This window comes from Adiantum capillus-veneris, chromosome 29 (genome assembly GCF_014529385.1).
Source record: "Adiantum capillus-veneris isolate H3 chromosome 29, ASM1452938v2, whole genome shotgun sequence".
Classification (NCBI taxonomy): domain Eukaryota; kingdom Viridiplantae; phylum Streptophyta; class Polypodiopsida; order Polypodiales; family Pteridaceae; genus Adiantum; species Adiantum capillus-veneris.
In genome coordinates this window covers 23,920,012-23,938,373 of record NC_140959.1, presented here as the reverse complement: position 1 = coordinate 23,938,373, position 18,362 = coordinate 23,920,012, and the positions used below count along the sequence as shown (strand labels likewise).

Genomic DNA, 18,362 nt, shown 5'->3' with positions numbered 1-18,362 from the left:
TGCTGACTACTCATTCAAACACATGGTACTTCCTGTAAGGGTGCTTTGGACCTAGGCTCGAGAGCCAAGATCGGTTCTTCGTGTTTGATTGAATCTTCCTGTGGGGGTTCTGTGGACCTCGACTCGAGAACCAAGATCGATTCTTCGTGATTGATCAAATCTGCAACGAGGTTAGCTTCGCTAGAAAAAGCATCAACTAAACCATCATCCTTGTGAACAATCACATCTTGATCATACAAATCATTAATGCTCGTGAGACATCACATCTTGATCATGCAAATCATCATGCTTGTCATTGTCATCCAAATCATCATGCTTATCATCATGCCATTCCTGTGTGTCTTGCTTTGGAGAAGTAGAGTCTGAAAGAGTCTCCTTTTCCTGATTCTGTGCAAAGTGCGCCTGCACTTGAGAAAAGAGTCGCAACATCTCTTGCATTCTTGCTCTGTTCTCGCGATCAAATCTTGCTAGTCTTTCTTTGTTCTCGCGCTCGTGCTCACGCTCTATGGCTTCCATTTTTGCGTCGTATTCACGATATATGGCTGCCATACTTTCTTCGTAGGCCTTTCTTTCTGCTTCTCTTGCTTCACGTTCGAACTTGTTGTCCATAAACAACTGCGTTATCTCCTTCATAGGAGTTAGTGCAATCCTTGGCGTAGATGGGGAAGGGGGAGGGTCGGAAAAACCTCCTGGTGGGGAAATTCTTCTTCGCCTCTCTCATGCTCATGACCTCCAAGCGAAGTATCCATTCCGCTTCGAGTGATGACCATCCACTGAAGTCGAGGGTTCTTATGGTCTTGGGTTCTTAAGTTCACGAGGAACTTGGGTCCTTGGGGTTCTTGAGTTCTTAAGTTCACGAGGAACTTGGGTTCTTGGGTGTCTTGAGTTCTTGAGGTTCTTGAGGTTATTCTTTCCCTTGCAATCTGTGTTAGAGAAGGATCTTCTCTTCACCCGAGTTCTACTCTTTTCCACGGGCGCACCCCTTGGTGGCCTTGCGCTCACACCAAGGTTGCTTTGTCCCACCTCACGCGATTGGCCGGCCGCTAAGTGCACGGTCCGCTCTCAATGAGTGAAAAGAGGCACAAGGGAAGGCTGGACAAGCCCTTCTTTCTTGGGATTCCTGTCACTCTTCAGAAATACGATTAGGAATCGACAAGCCCAAGGGAACTTGTGTTCGTGCGACCTCAACAAGCAAAAAAAATTTCAGTGGTTCTTTCCTTGAGTGATACAGAACACTGCCAAAGCTCTGATACCAATGTAAGGTGCAGCGGAAGTGAATGTTGAACTTTGCTCAAGATGAGTGCTCCGAACTGTGCTAAAGGTTCCTTTTTCTTATGGAAGGGAGAGCCTTCCGTTCCTTGAGTGAGAGAGTGCAATGGACACAAACAAAGTGGTGAACACTGACACCAGAGACGTTGTAAAACCCTCCTCCGAAGGCCCCACTCTCTATGGCGAGAGCGGTCTACTGATGATTGCACAAATCTCTACAATGCTTGGACTTGCCGACGATGTCGACGACAAGACGGGCTGAAATCTGAAATCGCTAAGGGCTGAAATCTGCAAATCTTTATCTGCTGAATTTTGACTCTGTGTCGGTGACGATGTCGATGCGACGACGACGCGCTGAAAACGTAGATGCTGAAATCTGCGTTTTCCGGGTTGAAACTGTGAACTTTGCGGGATCTGACCGTGCGGCGAGGATCCGCTGCAGGAAGGTGAGATCTGCGAGGTTCGGGGGTTCTACTGTGATGTCTGATTGCTGAAAACTGAAAACGCTGGTCCTTCTTGATGCAGAATCGCGAAGAATCTGCAAAACGCTGGCCGGTCTTGCTAATCCAAAAACGCTAGGCTGAATTCTGTCTTCTGCTTTGCTGCCGGTTGTCTTGCAATGCAAAATGCTATGCTGATCTCCTGTTCTAATGTTGCCGGAAATCTGCAAGTGCAAAAACGCCAAGGCTGGTCTGTGGATGCAAAAACGCTCGCGTCTCTTGCTGATGCAGAAAACGCTAGGCTTGCTGGGGGTCTTGCTGAGAAGGTGCCTGTTGAACTGGGTTCCTACTGCCTCTTCTGCCAGAAAGTGCTAGCTTTGGTTTGCTTATATACAAACTTAGCAAATTTGCCCTACCTACTTTCCAACAAAAGTCACTTAAAAATAATAAGTGAAAAATCTGAAAAATAGGGAAAATAGGCCTATGCACTGTAAAAATGCTACTGATGGGATCTGATTGGAATCTGATGGTCATTCTGTGTGTAACCAGAGGATATGCATCTACACTAAGTGTCTGGACATGCACGGTCTGCGAACAGGCGCACAGAACTGCTAGATCGCTTCCTATTCTAGACTGACTTGACTGACTTAACTCTGGTTGTGCTGTAGCTTGTCCATGGACACATAGGGTTGGATGTGTCACGTGACATCATGACATGGGTTCAGTTCAATTAGATTAGGAAGTGATCTGACACTTTTGTGAGTCTGTTCGCAGACCGTGTATGTCCAGACACTTAATTAGATGCATATCCTCTGGTTGCACACAGCATGACCATCAGATTACAGTCAGAACCCATCAGTAGCATTTTTACAGTGCATAGACCTATTTTTCCTATTTTAGCCATTTTTCACTTATTTATTAAGTGACTTTTGTTGGGAAATTGGGTAGGGAAAATTGCCTAAGTTAACATATAAGAAAACCCAGCGCTAGCACTTTCTGGCAGAAGAGGCAGCAGGAACGCCGCTTCAACAGGCACCTTCTTAGCAGGACCCCCCACACCTAGCGTTTTTGGAGCAGCCAACCTAGCGTTTTCTGTATCAACCACCTAGCGTTTTTCAGCATTGCAGACAAGTCCAGCGTTTGCATTGCAGCAACCTGGCGACATCAGATCAAGATCAACCTGGCGTTTTACATTGCAGATCAGCCCTGGTGACAGCAGAACCAGCAAAAGCCCTAGCGTTTTTGCATCAGCATAACACTTCAGCATTTCACAGATTTATCGCGATGGAACCTCAATAAGCATCAACTTTTTCAATTTTCAGCAGTCAAACATCCCAGTAGAAGTCCTGAACCTCGCAGATCTCACCTTCCTGCAGCAGATCCTCGCCACACGGTCAAATACAGCGCAGTTTGCAGATTCAGCCCGGAAAACGCAGATTTCAGCATCTGCGTTTTCAGCGCGTCGTCGTCGCATCGTCACCATCGACGTCGTCACCGACATAGAGTAAGAATTCAGCAGATAAAGGTTTGCGGAGGAGGGTTAGACAACATTTTGGTGTCGTATTCTTCTCTCTCTATCTCTCAGTCTCAACACCTTCATTCATAGTGTTTACCACTTTGTTTGTGATCATTTGCTCTCTCACTAAAGGAATGGAAGGCTCTCCCTTCTGTAAGTAAAAGGAAATCCTTGAACACTTTGGAGCACTCATCTGTGGACAAGCTACTTCAAGTCCAGGGTTCATGTCGTCTTAGGAAGTGTTCTTGCACCTTTGTGAGCCTGTGTGCAGGCCGTGCATGTCCGAACACTTAGAGTAGTTGCATTTCCTCTGGTTGCACACAACATGATCATCAGTGTTACAGTCAGTAGCCATCAGGAGCATTTTATAGTGCACAGAACCTATTTTCCCTATTTTAGCCATTTTTCACTTATTATTATTAAGTGACTTTGGTGGGAAATTGGGTGGGGCAATTTTACCAAGTTAATATAAAAGAAACCTGGCAGTCACTCAGTAGAGCAGAAGAAGCAAAGAGAGCACAGGCAATCCTCTTGCAGCAGGCCCTCTAGCATCCCTTCTCAAGCAAGAACCCAGAATCAGCCCTAGCGTTCTTGCATTTCAGCAGATCTACTAGCGTTTTCAGAATTCAGCCATTAGCCTCTATGAACCGCCCGAACCCGTAGCAGATCCTCGCAGCGAGAGTTTGCCGTAGCCGGGTTTGCAGCAAACAGTTTTCAGCCACTACGACAACCATTCATTTTCAGATTTAGACCTCGGATCTGCCAGCGTTTTCAGCCTTGCTGGCCACATATAGAACCAACGTTTTTCAGCCAACAATAGCAGTGTTTTTCTCACATCTACACCAGTGTTTTCAGAGATCTGCATCAGCATTTCAGCAAGGTTAAACCAGCGGTATTACACAGCTATACCAGCGTTTTCAGCCCTGCCTGACAGTAGCGTTTTCAGCCATACAAGACAGCCTTGTCGTCGCCATCGTCACCGACTTAGATTGTCTTTGCATCATAGCATCAAGCACTTGCATCAACACCTTTGTACCAGATTTGTGCAATCAATAGCATCGACTTCTCTCGCCAGGGAGAGAGGGGCCCTTGGAGGAGGATTTGACAACTTTTTTGGTTCTTCTCTCTCTATCTCTTAGCATCAGTACCTTCATTCACAGTGTCTCTCACTTTGATTGTGATCATTGCACTCTCTCACTATAGAAACGGAAGGCTCTCCCTTCCGGAAGTAAAAGGAACCCTTGAGCACAGTTCGGAGCACTCATCTTGATAAACCAGCGTTTTTACACAGCTATACGAGCGTGATGGTTTCCTGTATTTTAGTCACCGTCCTTATGTGATCCCTTTTCATAAGATGGTACGATGAACACGATTCACTCATGAATGAGCACGGATGTATGCGGATTACTCATGAAAAGGTGAAATGTTTGCACCCAAGGAATTCACATTCCATGTCTCTTCTTTGGTGTGATTTGCCACAGTTGATAGATTTAGATCAGAAAGATAAGTTTCGATTCCATTTTTTGCGTATGTTTGATGAACGGTTTGACACTCTGTCTCTTTGTTCATCTACATTGCATGCACAGTCTTTAAAGAAGACTAGAATTTTTCTAGTCACTTTACATGGAATGGGTATGTTCATGTTTTTGTGTTGGAAGAGGTTTCAGGAATTTTCATCCTTGGAGATTGTTGAAGAAGGTAGACGCATGACTATAGACGAGGTTGAAGCATTGAAGGAGCAACATATGACTTCTCTTTCGGCGCGGCCCAAAGAAGCAAGCGTTGTAGACCTTTATGAAGTTCAAGTATCACATGACCCACGTGTTAGAGTGCGCCGGCGAAGAGTCCTTTCCAGGATTCCAGAGCTGTTGGCGATCCCCCTCGACGCCATACAGTTCAGTACCAGTACCTCACCTTAAAATTAGGGGATGCCACGTGCACATATAACCCTATGTGTACGTGGACAAGCTAGTTCATGACAAGGGTTCAGTTAGCCTAGGAAGTGTTTTGGCACTTTTGTGAGTCTGTTCGCAAACCGTGCACGGGACCAAGTGTTCGACTGTGCACCTTCTTAGCAAGACCCCCCGGCAGGCAACCTAGCGTTTTCAGCCACCAAAGACCAGCCAGCGTTTTCAGCATTTGCAGATGAGCCCAGCGTTTTGCAGTTGCAGATGATGCCTGGCGCCAACAGATCACAGCAGACTCCCTAGCGTTTTTGCATCAAACAGTAGATCAGCCCAGCGTTTTTGCGATTGCAGACTACCTCTAGTGTTTGCAGATTCTCGGTGACAGAACCCATGATTGCATCAACGTTTTCAGTTTTCAGCATCTAGATTCCGTACCGCAATCCCCAAACCTCACAGATGTCACCTTCCCGCAGCAAATCCTCGCCGCACGGTCAGATCAACCCGAGTTTGCACATTCAGCCCGCTATTCGCAGGTTTCAACATCTGCATTTTCAGCGCATTGTCGTCGCCGTCGTCACTGACATAGAGGCAGAATTCAGCAGATACAAAATTTGCAGATTTCATCCCAAAGCGTTTCCAGTTTTTAGCCCGTCTCGTTGTCGTCCTCATCATCTTGACATTGTCAGCAAGTCCATTGCATTATATAGAGATTTGTGCTGTGAGGATTCTAGGTGCTAATCCTTAATTAAGTACTTATAACTCATGATTAAGACTTAAGAAACTTAAACTGTACTCGAGACAAGACTTAGAAGACTCTGTGTTCGATTCATTGAAATGTGTGATACAAGGGCTCCTTATATAGGAGACGAATAGACACAAATGAAAAGACACGTCTCTTGGTGAAGAGACATGACTTTAGACGTAAAGACACATCCTTTCGGCGAAGAGCTGCAACCATTGGGCGAAGAGTCGCACCCGTAGAGCGAAGGGGTGTGACCAGTCGTCGAAGGAGTGTGGCTTTTGGCGAAGAGACACGTCCTTTGGGCGAAGGGTGTGACCATCCATGCGCAGGGGCCCTCCTTGGCATGGCACTTCGCGTATTTGCAACTAGGAGTAGATGTATTGCTGTTAACATAGTCACAAGCGTGACATTCCCTCCCATTTAAAATGAGAGCCCGTGTCAAAGAAATGACTTCTGATGTTGATAGAACTCTGGAAAAGCATTGAATCTTCGAAAATCTTCAATCGTTGAGTTATCGGAAACCTTTGTCTTGAACCTTTGCTTCTTGCGAAACCTTTTTGCTTTGACTGCTAAGTCCCATATCATTGCATTGTTCAAAGACTTTCTAGAGGAATCTGGCTTAATCAGGTTGATTACAACAAGAGGTTATCTTCAAAATCCTTCGTGTGATGTAAGCCTTACGGTTCAAAATCTTCCAATAATGAATCCCAAAATTCTTCATAATCATCTTCAAAAGCTGTCACTTCACGACGTGCAATTGGCATATCATCATCCAGTAAAGAATCAAAGAAAGCATAGTCGTCTTTAGACTCGGAATCTGCAACTATATCTTTATCTTTGTCTTCATCAATTGATTCAGGAGAAGTTAATGAAAACAAAAATTCATCAATAATAATATTTGCATTTGTATCGGAAATCATATTCTCTTCATAATCCACTGTATCATGTCGCTTGAATCACTCTTTCCGCATGAGAAAGCCCGTGTAAAGTCAATTCACGTCCATCTTTGAACAAATTGATGGTATGTGGATCATATTGGAATAACCAATGCTGACCAAGAATCATGTCGTAATAAGATAAAGGCATGACTTCAAAATCCAATTGATCTGCATAAGTTTGAATCTCGAACTGCAACTGTCGAACTGTCTGATCACAAGTCAAAATTGATCCATCTGCTAATTCCACATCATATAAGTGAGATGTCTTCTGAGTTCGTAAGCCAAGCCGTCGAACTATTTGAGTGCTGACGAAATTATTCGAGCATCCGCTGTCCACCAAAATATTGATGGAGCAACCATTGAGGGTTCCAAGAAGGCTCAAAACTTGCTTTGAGAGAGGCTCCAAAACTGAAGAATTGCACTGAGCATGCTTCATAAGAATACTCGTATCCTCTGAGACACGAATCGTATTGACCACATATTTTCCTTTATCCTTAGCAGAGTCTGGTTGTTCAAAATTCGATGATGTTTCCGGGTTGGAATTTCTTTTTGAATTAGACGGATTTGGTCTCTTTGGACATTGATACCATCTATGGTCACCACTGCAAATTGTACATAATCCTTCCTTCTTTGAAGTCGAAGATCCATTTGACGAAGAGCCTTGTTAAGTATTGGAATGCCGATCTTGTGAAAAATCACGTCCTTTACCACGATCAAGTGGAGGAACATGTATAGAAGATCTGTTTTCAGATTGTCGATCTTGAGAATAGAACCTTGAAGTTGAATAAGGTTGCGTTGCTTGCTGTCTGAACTGAGACTGATGTTGGTGACTATGGCTATAGCTGTCTCTATGATCGTGCTGTGAAAAGCGAGCGTTGTTTGAAGATCTGCCACCAGGGAGAAAATTCCGTGTAGGGCGCCAATTATCGCCAAGACACTCCACATAGGCAATTGCAGCATCCAAGGTGGTAGGGTTGTATTTGTGCACATCATCCTTCAGGTTGGGTTCGAGTCCGTCGATAAAGCTATGAAGTTTATCAGAGGGACTAAGAGTCTCTATCTCCAGAGTTAGCCTTTGGAACTCTGTGATATACGCGGCCAAGGAACCTGTCTGGCTCAGGCGGCAAAGAGAGGACCGGGCATGAAAATTTGCATTGGCAGGTTCGAACGCCTTGCGAATAGCACGCCGGAATTTATCCCAAGAAGGTGTGTGTTTACCATCAACAACCCGTCGTTGCCACCAAAGAAATGCTGTGTCCTTGAGTAGAGAACTAGCAAGTGCAACTTTTTTACTCTCGACCAAATCTGTGTTGATAAGTAAACCTCCATCTTGAATAGCCATTGGTCCAGCATGCGCTTGTCGCGGCGACCATTATACGATTCCGGCAGTTTAACATCAAGCTTCTTTTGTGCAGCATTAAAAATTTTATAAAGTAATTGAAGTTCGCGATTGTCTACCTCTTCAGTTGGATCTGGTTCGTTTGGTTCGTCCACTGAAGCTTCGAAAGAAGGTGTCAAATCAGCATGGGTAGTCCGAGAAGCAATAGGTCGACTTCGAGAAGTGTTTTCCGTGTGCATCTCATCCAAGCGAATGTGAAGTGAAGCGAGACTTATGGAAAGTGTGGCCATCTGCTCCTTGATAAGAGTAAGGGCATCGTCAGATTGACCACCTCCATTTTGAGAATTTGGCATGGTTACGCCTCAAAAGGAACTCGAACACGTGTAAGTTATATGAACAGGTTCTGGGACGGTTTCTGGAACGGATTCTAGAATAATAATGAGCTCTGGTGCGGGTAAGGCCAATTGTTCGGGCTCTGGAGTATCCGAAATAAGAATTACCTCTGGTGCCGGGAGCGGGTGCGTCGGAAAAATTGCGTCGGGAATCTCGTCTATGTACGAGTAATAGGGCACGGGAATCCAAAATTGATCGCCATCCATCGCGTGCGTGAAGCCGATGCGAGCAAATTGACAGCGCCAGAAGGGGAATTCCACCACGCGGGAGAGAGAGGAGGGGCTAAATGCATAAGTTGCACCATCTGTTGTTTTACACTGCTGGTCTTTTAGTTTGTGTTTTTTTTAAAAATGTTTGGTACCCAATGGGTACCCTTTTAAATTTATTGGGCGCCCGGCCAATTCCCTTAAAATTTTAAGGGGTGGCCAATGTGTAATAACTTCAGCGCTGGACTTTTAAAAAAAAATGTTGGTTGGGCAGTAGATTTAACGCAGCTCTGCTTATTGCCTTGCGTAGCATATTTTTGACGAAAGGTTGCCATCGTTGGCTGGCTGCGCTGATTATGCCCCTTGAGAAGGGTGCCTTTTGGGTTGGATGTAGCATGCGGAGGGTCACCAACGAAGAGACACCGGCGAAGAGGTGCAAAGCAGCCCGCATAAAATTCAGCCCGTCGGTGCAGGAAGTCCGCCAAGGGGTACTCACACGAAGGGGTACTCACAGGTACACCTTATCACTTGAAAAGCCACACACTTCTGCTTGTACCCATGCAACAACACGAGAATCACGTATGCACACAGCCATGCTGCTGCTTCTGGTTGATTGTATTATGTTTTTTTATACGAGAACAGAAGTAATTTATGTTACCTCATGTCGAGATGTGTGCGTAGGCCACCGTTCTTCAGATTCCATACAACACCGGGAAGGGGGTGTAGAGTGTAGCGTCAAGGGTGAGAGGCTCACAACCGTAGGGTCCCGGGATTTTTTTTTGCTCTGATACCACTCTGAGGATTCTAGGTGCTAATCCTTAATTAAGTACTTAAACTCATGATTAAGACTTAAGAAACTTGAACTGTACTCGAGACAAGACTTAGAAGACTCTATGTTTGATTCATTGAAATGTGTGATACAAGGGCTCCTTATATAGGAGACGAATAGACACAAATGAAAAGACACGTCTCTTGGTGAAGAGACATGACTTTAGACGTAAAGACACATCCTTTCGGCGAAGAGCTGCAACCATTGGGCGAAGAGTCGCAGCCGTAGAGCGAAGGGGTGTGACCAGTCGTCGAAGGAGTGTGGCTTTTGGCGAAGAGACACGTCCTTTGGGCGAAGGGGTGTGACCATCCAAGCGCAGGGTCCTCCTTGGCATGGCACTTCGCAACTAGGAGTAGATGTATTGTTGTTAACATAGTCACAATCATGACATGTGCAATCAATAGTAGACCGCTCTCGCCATAGAGAGTGGGGCCTTCGGAGGAGGGTTTGACAACATTTTGGTGTATATTCTTCTCTCTCTATCTCTCAGTTTCAACACCTTCATTCACAATGTTTACCACTTTGTTTGTGATCATTTGCACTCTCTCACTAAAGGAACGGAAGGCTCTCCCTTCGGTAAGTAAAAGAACCCCTTGAGCACAGTTCGGAACACTCATCTTGAGCAAAGTTCAACATTCACTTCCGCTGCACCTTACATGACGAAGAAAACAATGTTGTGTGTTCTAACCAAATGCCATTGTCCACCATTTACGGGTCACCGCGGCATTGATACCACCTTGAAAGGTGTGGAGCGATACTTCTTTTGGCCGAGACTCAAGAAGGATGTGGACGATTTTGTACGCAGTTGCTTGGTATGCAAGAAGGTCAAGTTTGACAGGCATAAAGCACAGGGATTGTTACAGCCTTTACCCATTTCCACCCGCCCCTGGGAAAGTATTGCAATGGATCTCATTTTTTATGTCCGGAAGACACAGAGTGGGCACGATGGTATCTAGATTGTTATTGACAGATTTAGCAAGCAAGCTCATTTCATTCCAGTGAAGAAAACAATCAAGCCGGACCATTTCGCGAGATTGTTCATTGCCCGGATATTTAGATTACATGGCATGTCTGAGACAATAGTCTCTGACAGAGATTCCCGCTTCATGAGTTTGTTTTGGAAGGCTATTTGGGAGAACATTGGCACACGATTGCAGTTCTCATCATCTTTCCACCGGCAGATAGATGGGCAATCTGAGATTGCAAATTCAATCGTACTGGATTTATTGAAGTCTTACATATCTGATCATAAGACTCAATGGGAATTTTTTTTGCCCTTGGTGGAATTTTCCTACAATAACACGATCCACTCTTCGACGGGGATGACTCAATGAAGAAGGAGCAACCCCAATCGATCTCTTCTCTCAAATTTTGGCGCCCCTAGACCTGAGGTGGCGTGCAGATGAGCTCTGGTGTCGCCATGTGTCCAGGTTGCCTCTTTTGAGTTAAATATCCTAGTACCCACAAACTTATAAAGTGCTGCGTGGGGCCTAAATGACTTTGAACTGAGCTTAGACATACTTTACTGCTCAGATTTCAGTGCCGACTGCCCGACCAACTCGTGGCAACCTTGTTAGACTTACACCACTATGCTGCTTCACAGGTCTAAGGCATACATGTACGGCTACTGTGCCTCCGGGCTGGCCACCCTTTGCATATGCATTTAGACTGCACTGTTTGGCCGTCCACCTTGTCCGGGCGCCCTCATATATTTCCTATATATTTCTTTTCTTAATGGGTCGTGGGGGATTTTATCAGGCCTTGCCCTACCTCCCCTTGGGCACCTATTTATAGGGCCAAGGGGGTAACCACTATCTGGTTGTTGTATTGGGTCTCTTGCTCTGGGAGTCGGTGGGGGGCTGATCGCTCTCTCTCTCTCTCTCTCTCTCTCTCTCTCTCTCTCTCTCTCTCTCTCTCTCTCTCTCTCTCTCTCTCTCTCTCTCTCTCTCTCTCTCTCTCTCTCTCTCTCTCTCTCTCTCACGCTTCTGCACACGTGCACTCACATGGTATCAGAGCTCAGGCATCACATGGTATCAATCGCCAACGTTGAGGGCGCACCTTCATTGGAATGTCGGTCTCAATCATCGGAACCTTGAGACGCACTATCAAGTGATCCCCTTTCTTCTCCGGGATTCTTTGATGAACTTGCATCTGGTTCCCTTAGTTCGTCGGAACCCTCGGATGCGCTACCATCTGATTCTCTTTCTGCTCCAGAATCCTGTGATGAGTTGTCATCCGGTTCCCTTGATTCATTCTCTTCACTGGAAGACTCTTACCTTGGTGAGATGGGTACTACCCTATCCATAGGATAAGTTAATGAGCTGGAGCCTGGCATGCATTCCAAATCCTTGGTTAGCATGTCCCATAAGTCTCTGAATGGAGTCAAACTTCTGTTCTAGACAATACTCCCAAATCTCTTTTGGCAATCCACAACAAAACTGCTCAATCTGGTCCCTCAAAGTAATCTTCCGAAACGAAGACACTGGCAAATAAGTATCCTAAACCCTCTAGCAATAGTCATCCAATGTATCTTTCTTAGTAATTCTCAAATGATGCAAAGCCATGATGACATCTCTTTCATATTCGTTGGATGTGTCACTGACATCCCCTCCTTTTCAAAGTGAGGTATTGGTACCGAACTGTATGGCGTCGAGGGAGATCGCCAATAGCATCCTAAATCCTGGAAGGGACTCTTCGCCGGCCCACTCTGATGTGTGGGTCGTGCGGTACTTGAACTTCATAAAGGTCTGCAACGCTTCCTTCTTTGGGCCGTGCCGAAATCGACACAAAGTCTTCTGTGGCTCCTTCGATGCTTCAATTTCGTCTAGAGTCATGCTTCTTTCTGCTTCAAGAATCTCCATGGCTGAAAATTCCTGAAACCACTTCCAACACAAAAAAATTAACATATCTATTCCATGTAAAGTGATTGGAAAAAATCTTGTCTTTCGCAAAGACTGTGCATGCAATGTAGATGAACAAAGAAACGGAGTGCCAAACAGTTCACCACACACTCGCAAACAATGAGATCGAATCTTTCTCTTTTGGTCTAAAGCAATCAACTGTGGCAATGCACAACAGAAATGCCCATGCTTGGTGCTCATACTTTCATGTGCTCTTTCTACAACTGTGTCGTGCCAAGGAAGAGACATGAAATGTGACTTCCTTGAATGCATACTTTTCAACTTTTCATGAACAATCCGCATACATTCGTGCTCATTCATGAGTGAAACGTGCTCAACGTACAATATGTCATGCCTAGGACAAGGGATCACATAAAGACGCTGATTAAAATACAAGAAACGATCACGAATGAAACACTCGTACAGTGCGTGTTGACTAATCATGCGAACACATAATACTTCCTGTAAGGGTTCTTTGGACCTAGGCTCGAGAGCCAAGATCTGTTCGTCGTGTTTGATCGAATCTGCTTGGGGGGTTGTTGTGGACCTCGACTCGAAAGTCAAGATCGATTCTTCGTGATTGATCGAATCTGAAACGAAGTTAGCTTCGCTAGAAAAAGTATCCACTAACGCATCATCCTTGTGAACAATCTCATCATCTTCATGCAAATCATCATGCTCGTGAGAAATCACATCTTGATCATCATGCAAACTCATCCTTATCATCCAAATCATCATGCTCATCATTATCCTGCAATTCATCATGCTTATTATAATTGTGCAGTTCTTGTGTGTCATGCTTGGGAGAAGAAGAGACTAAGAGAGTCTCCTTTTCCCGAATCTCTTCAATCTTCGCTTGCACATTAGAAATGAGAGAGGAAGAATGAACAACGTTCTTGCGATCCAATTCTGTTTTTCTTTCTGCATCTTGCGATCAAATTCTTTGGCCTCCAAGCGTAATTGCTTGCGCTCACACTCCATGACTGCCATTCTTACTTCGTGCCACGTTGTCATCATGTCCATCATCGTCTTGCACCAAGCCTCCATAGATCTGGTGGAATCCTTGGCGTAGATAGGGAAGGGGGAGGGTCAGAAAAACCTCCCGGTGGGGAAAATTCTTCTTCGCTACTCCCATGCTCACCACCTTCATGCAAAGTAGCCATACCGCTTCGGGTGATGACCATCTACTGAAGTCTTGGGTTCTTAAGTTCACGAGGAACTTGGGTTCTTATGGGTCTTGGGTTCTTGGGTTCTTGGGGTTCTTGAGGTTCTTGAGTTCTTGAGGTTCTTCTTTCGCTTGCAATCTATGTTAGAGAAGGATCTTCTCTTCACCTGAGTTCTGCTCTTTTCCGCGGGCGCACCCCTTAGCGGCTTTGCGCTCACACTAAGGTTGTTTTTTCCCACCTCACGTCGATTGGCCGGCCGCTAAGTGCACGGTCCGCTCTCAATGAGTGAAAAGAGACACAAGGGGAGGCTGGACAAGCCCTTCTTTCCTGGGATTCCTGTCACTCTTCAAAAACACGATTAGGAATCGACACGCCCAAGCAAACTTGGGTTCGTGCGATTGCAACAAGCAAAAAAAATTCTTGTGATTCTTGTGGTTCTTTCCTTGAGTGATACAGAACACTGCCAAAGCTCTGATACCAATGTAAGGTGCAGCGGAATGAATGTTTGAACTTCGCTCAAGATGAGTGCTCCGAATTGTGCTCAAGGGTTCCTTTTACTTACGGAAGGGAGAGCCTTCCGTTCCTTTAGTGAGAGAGTGCAATGGACACACAAAGTGAATGACACTGTGAATCAAAGTGTATGAGACTGAGAGATAGAGAAGAGAATACGACACCAGAGACGTCGCAAAACCCTCCTCCGAAGGCCCCACCCTCTATGGCGAGAGCGGTCTACTTATGATTGCACAAATCTCTACAATGCTTGGACTCGCCGATGATGTTGAGGACGATGAGGACGACGACGAGACGGGCTGAAATCTGAAAATGCTAAGGGCTAAAATCTGCAAACCTTTATCTGCTGAATTTTGACTCTATGTCGGTGACAATGTCGATGACGAGGATACGACACGACGCGCTGAAAACGCAGATGCTGAAATCTGTGTTTTCCGGGTTGAAACTGCAAACTTCGCGGGATCTGATCGTGCGGCGAGGATCTGCTGCGGGAAGGTGAGATCTGCGAGGTTCGGGGGTTCTACTGCGGGTACTGACTGCTGAAAACTGAAAACGCTGAGTCTAGGGCTGATTCCGTCATGAAGATCTGCAAAAACGCTGAGGTTGATCTGCAAACCAAAAACGCTAGGGCTGATCTACTGTTTCGGGGAAATCTGCTAATGCTAGGGCTGATCTGCTGTCTATTGTCGCCGGGAATCTGCAAGTGCAAAAACGCTGGCTGATCTGGTGCAAAAACGCTAGGCCTTCTGGTGAGAGAAAACGCCAGAGTTGTCGCGGGGGTTGGTCTTGCTGAGAAGTTGCCTGTTGAGCAAGGTGCTCCTGCTGCCTCTTCTGCCAGAAAGCGCTAACTTTGGTTTGCTTATATATTATCTTAGCAAAATTGCCCTGCCCAGTTTCGAACAAAAGTCACTTAAAAATAATAAGTGAAAAATGTCAAAAATAGGGAAAATAGGTCTATGCACTGTAAAAATGCTACAGATGGGATCTGACTGGAATCTGATGGTCATGGTGTGTGCAACCAGAGGATATGCATCTAATCTAAGTGTCTGGACATGCACGGTCTGCGAACAGACTCACAAAAGTGCCAGATCACTTCCTATTCTAGACTGACTTGATTGAACTGAACCCTGGCCATGCTGTAGCTTGTCCACGGACACATAGGGTTGGATTTGTCACTTGACAGTTTCTCCGCTTGAAGCAATGCTCTACACTCCATAAATTACTTAAGTGTTTCAAATGTCATCAGCTTAAGATTTTACAATTTTCGTTTCATGCAGATTTCACGTTGGAGAGGTCACAACTTTGTGTTGCAGAGACTTTATTCTGCTCAACCAGAAGCTGAGGATGGTAAGACTCAAAGACCCTCTGAAATTCATAAAGAGCAGGCATGAACTCACTAGCCATAACTTGCTGTGACATTGCTTCTGCTGTGAATCATTCTCAAAGTTTTTAGTATTCTTTAATTAGACAGACCAGCTTCTGTTACTCGGCACACATTTTTAAGTGTTCTACTTATGTTTTTTGGAAGGGTTTCCTTTTTTCCTCCTCAATTAATGTCTTTTTGAATTATGCTTTCTTATAACGCTGTTCTTAGCATAGTTCTTCGCAAGAATAGATGAGGCTAGCTTACCTTTGTGCCACGGATGCTGTGGATCTTGCTATGCTAAAAGTGTTAAGAGGGGATGCAATATAAAGATTTAACCTGTACTTCTTGTACTGCTGATTTATCAAGTAAAGAAATAAGTTAACATATTTTGGAAGAGCAGAAGAAACATATTGTTATGACTGTTTGGACGCAGAAAATGTGCCAATCGAATCAGAATTGAGGAGAAAAGCGGGCTGGCTGCTCAAAATTTTGGCAGCTGTGACGATCACGTATGTCAGCTTCAACGCGTTTCCCATCATGGGTAGGGAGAAACTCTTTCATCTGCTCTGCTTCCTTCTAGCTTATCTTGTCTATGATGGCCAGTGAGATGTAACTGCTGCATTGTGAGTTGGAGTTTTGATTGCCTGTTTTCAGGTGATAGCTTGATCTGGCAATCAGTTGCTCTTGTGCGCTCGAATGATCCCTTTATGAAGCGAAGCGGTGCTTCGAGGATAACTATGATTGCGACAAATGGTTAATATGTTGTTGAAAATACTGTGCAAACATCCACTAGTTTTTTTTCAAAAATAAATATATTATATTCATACCTTAAGTTTTAAGGGCTCACTCATACTGTAATTTGCTTACAGATATGAGGGGGAATTTTTTTTCCTCATTTTTTGAAAAGCTTACTTATAGACCGTATTTTGCTTACAGATAGGAGGAGAAAAAATTTTGTTGAAGTTGGAGGAGTCGTTGAGCTGGCAAAGATGCTAGAGTCTGCTCCTGATGATAAAACTCGTCGAGAAGCTGTAAAAGCCCTTGTATCACTATGTGAATGTGGTATGGCTTCTTCATTTTGTAAGGCATATTTGTAACATTGGGCTTTCCTTCTTATATGTTTTGTTTGTTTCGCTTTTTCTGGTGTCAAAAGAGGTGGCAGTTGAAGCACTGCATGCAACAGGAGCTGAAGGTTTACTCAAGTCGCTCTCGCAGGGTTCGTCAGACTCGGAGGTAGAGAGTAGGTCACTGGTTTTGCTTCAAAAGCTCGAGCAATGGAAAGGAGGGGCCAAATAAATAGACTGTCCATCTATAAAACATTGAAGGAAATTCTGACATTGGGAGGGATCGGTCTTGGGCTGATGCGGTGCTGTCAAGTTGTGAGGGAAGCCATGAGATGGGCTAAGATCTCTATTTTTGAGTAGGGTCGAAAGGTAAAGGGTTTCCAAAGTGAAGGGGTTGCTATTTGTGACAAAAATCTCACTGAGCATGTGCGCATTTAGCTCGTGACCCCCCCATACAAGTATCAAGAAGGCAGTTTGTCTTCAAGTTGGAGAGGATGAGTTTCCCTTCTCAAATTCCATGATTTCCTCTGGGACCATTTTGGTGAAGAGCCCAATAAGTGCTCTTTTCAGTTTTGGTAATTTTTGCTTGTAGTGTAGACAGTCCAAGCTGTGGAAGGAGCATATGAAAATTGCAGATGTTGTAAGTGCTAGCAGAAAGTGATTTTCAGTGTGAATAAGACACAGCAAGAAGAGTTTTCACCTAGCCTTAAAAATTTTCAGGAAAAACAGCAAAGTTTGCTCCTTTTCTAAGAGCAATTTAGGTAATTGTCAGGAAGAGGCAATGAATGTCGAGGCTTAGTTAGCTTTTAGAATACATATTTTGTTTGGGAAATACACGTCCTTGTTTTTATTTCTATATTTAATGTCGTGTGCACCTTATGCACTTCGAAAATATCTTTGGGTATGCTTGAGATGGACTGATGCTAATAAGCAATTAATTTGGTATGATTAATTTTAAGCTACCATTCAACCCTAATTTGTTGGGATGAAGTTTAGTGTTGCTTTGAACTGAGCCCAAGTGTACACTGACCTAGACACCTAACCACGAGCTGCCAATTATACTTCCTACTTTGTTGGCCTTGCCTTGCGAGAGAGGTAGTGTTGATGCGGAGGTTCTTCTTACCCCATATGAAGTGGGATTTCTTTATTTGGTTGGCTATGAAAATAACAAGGTCTCCCATGGAATGAGCTGGTCACTTTTGGCAACTATTCTAGGTTGGAGTGTCAAGTGTCAATCAAGCAGACTTCACATAGAGACTTCAGATACAAGATCAGACAATAATTGAATTGGAAATAGAAGCAAGAGATTGAGATTGGAATGTATACTCAAATAATAAGAGTACAACCATCAAAGTAATTGTCAAAAGAGGAGGAGGATAGAACTAGACTCCCAAGTGACAACCACAAAAATGATAGCTTGCAGAATGAGTAATGGGCCCTATTTATAGGTGTTGGACTAGGTCTTTGTTTGATTGTGCGTGTACAATTAAGGTGGTAATTGGGCTCAGTAATTACTAGTTCCTACTCACTAGTTCCTATTGCTCTTAATGTTGATTAGGGTCTCTTCCCAATGTCTGTATTTTCTTTTTTCCTCTTTGAATTTTTGAATATTTCCAAACTTTCAGGTATGCTATTGTATGTGAGAACGGTCTAAATCCACCCACTTCCCTTCCCTTGTTAGTTGAGGTTGGTCCTCTCAAGTCTCTATGCTTGTGAATTGGTTGGGGTGTCATCATTTCCTTTTATTTGGAGCCTCCTTCCTTTTGGGCTTAGGAAT

At 44.5% G+C, this 18,362-nt stretch overlaps 1 protein-coding gene across 1 annotated transcript in view; it reads left to right on the top strand.

Annotated features, from left to right (window-relative positions):
- LOC147418903 (ARM repeat superfamily protein) overlaps nucleotides 1-17,441 on the top strand; it is a 29,553-nt gene extending 12,112 nt beyond the window's left edge. The window contains exons 2-6 of the mRNA XM_086505513.1: nucleotides 15,433-15,502; nucleotides 15,955-16,062; nucleotides 16,176-16,274; nucleotides 16,458-16,583; nucleotides 16,675-17,441. Coding sequence (XP_086361639.1) covers nucleotides 15,433-15,502; nucleotides 15,955-16,062; nucleotides 16,176-16,274; nucleotides 16,458-16,583; nucleotides 16,675-16,817 — 546 coding nt within the window. The 3' untranslated portion in view covers nucleotides 16,818-17,441. The remainder of the gene's footprint in view (nucleotides 1-15,432; nucleotides 15,503-15,954; nucleotides 16,063-16,175; nucleotides 16,275-16,457; nucleotides 16,584-16,674) is intronic.
- The last annotated feature ends 921 nt before the right edge of the window (nucleotides 17,442-18,362 follow it).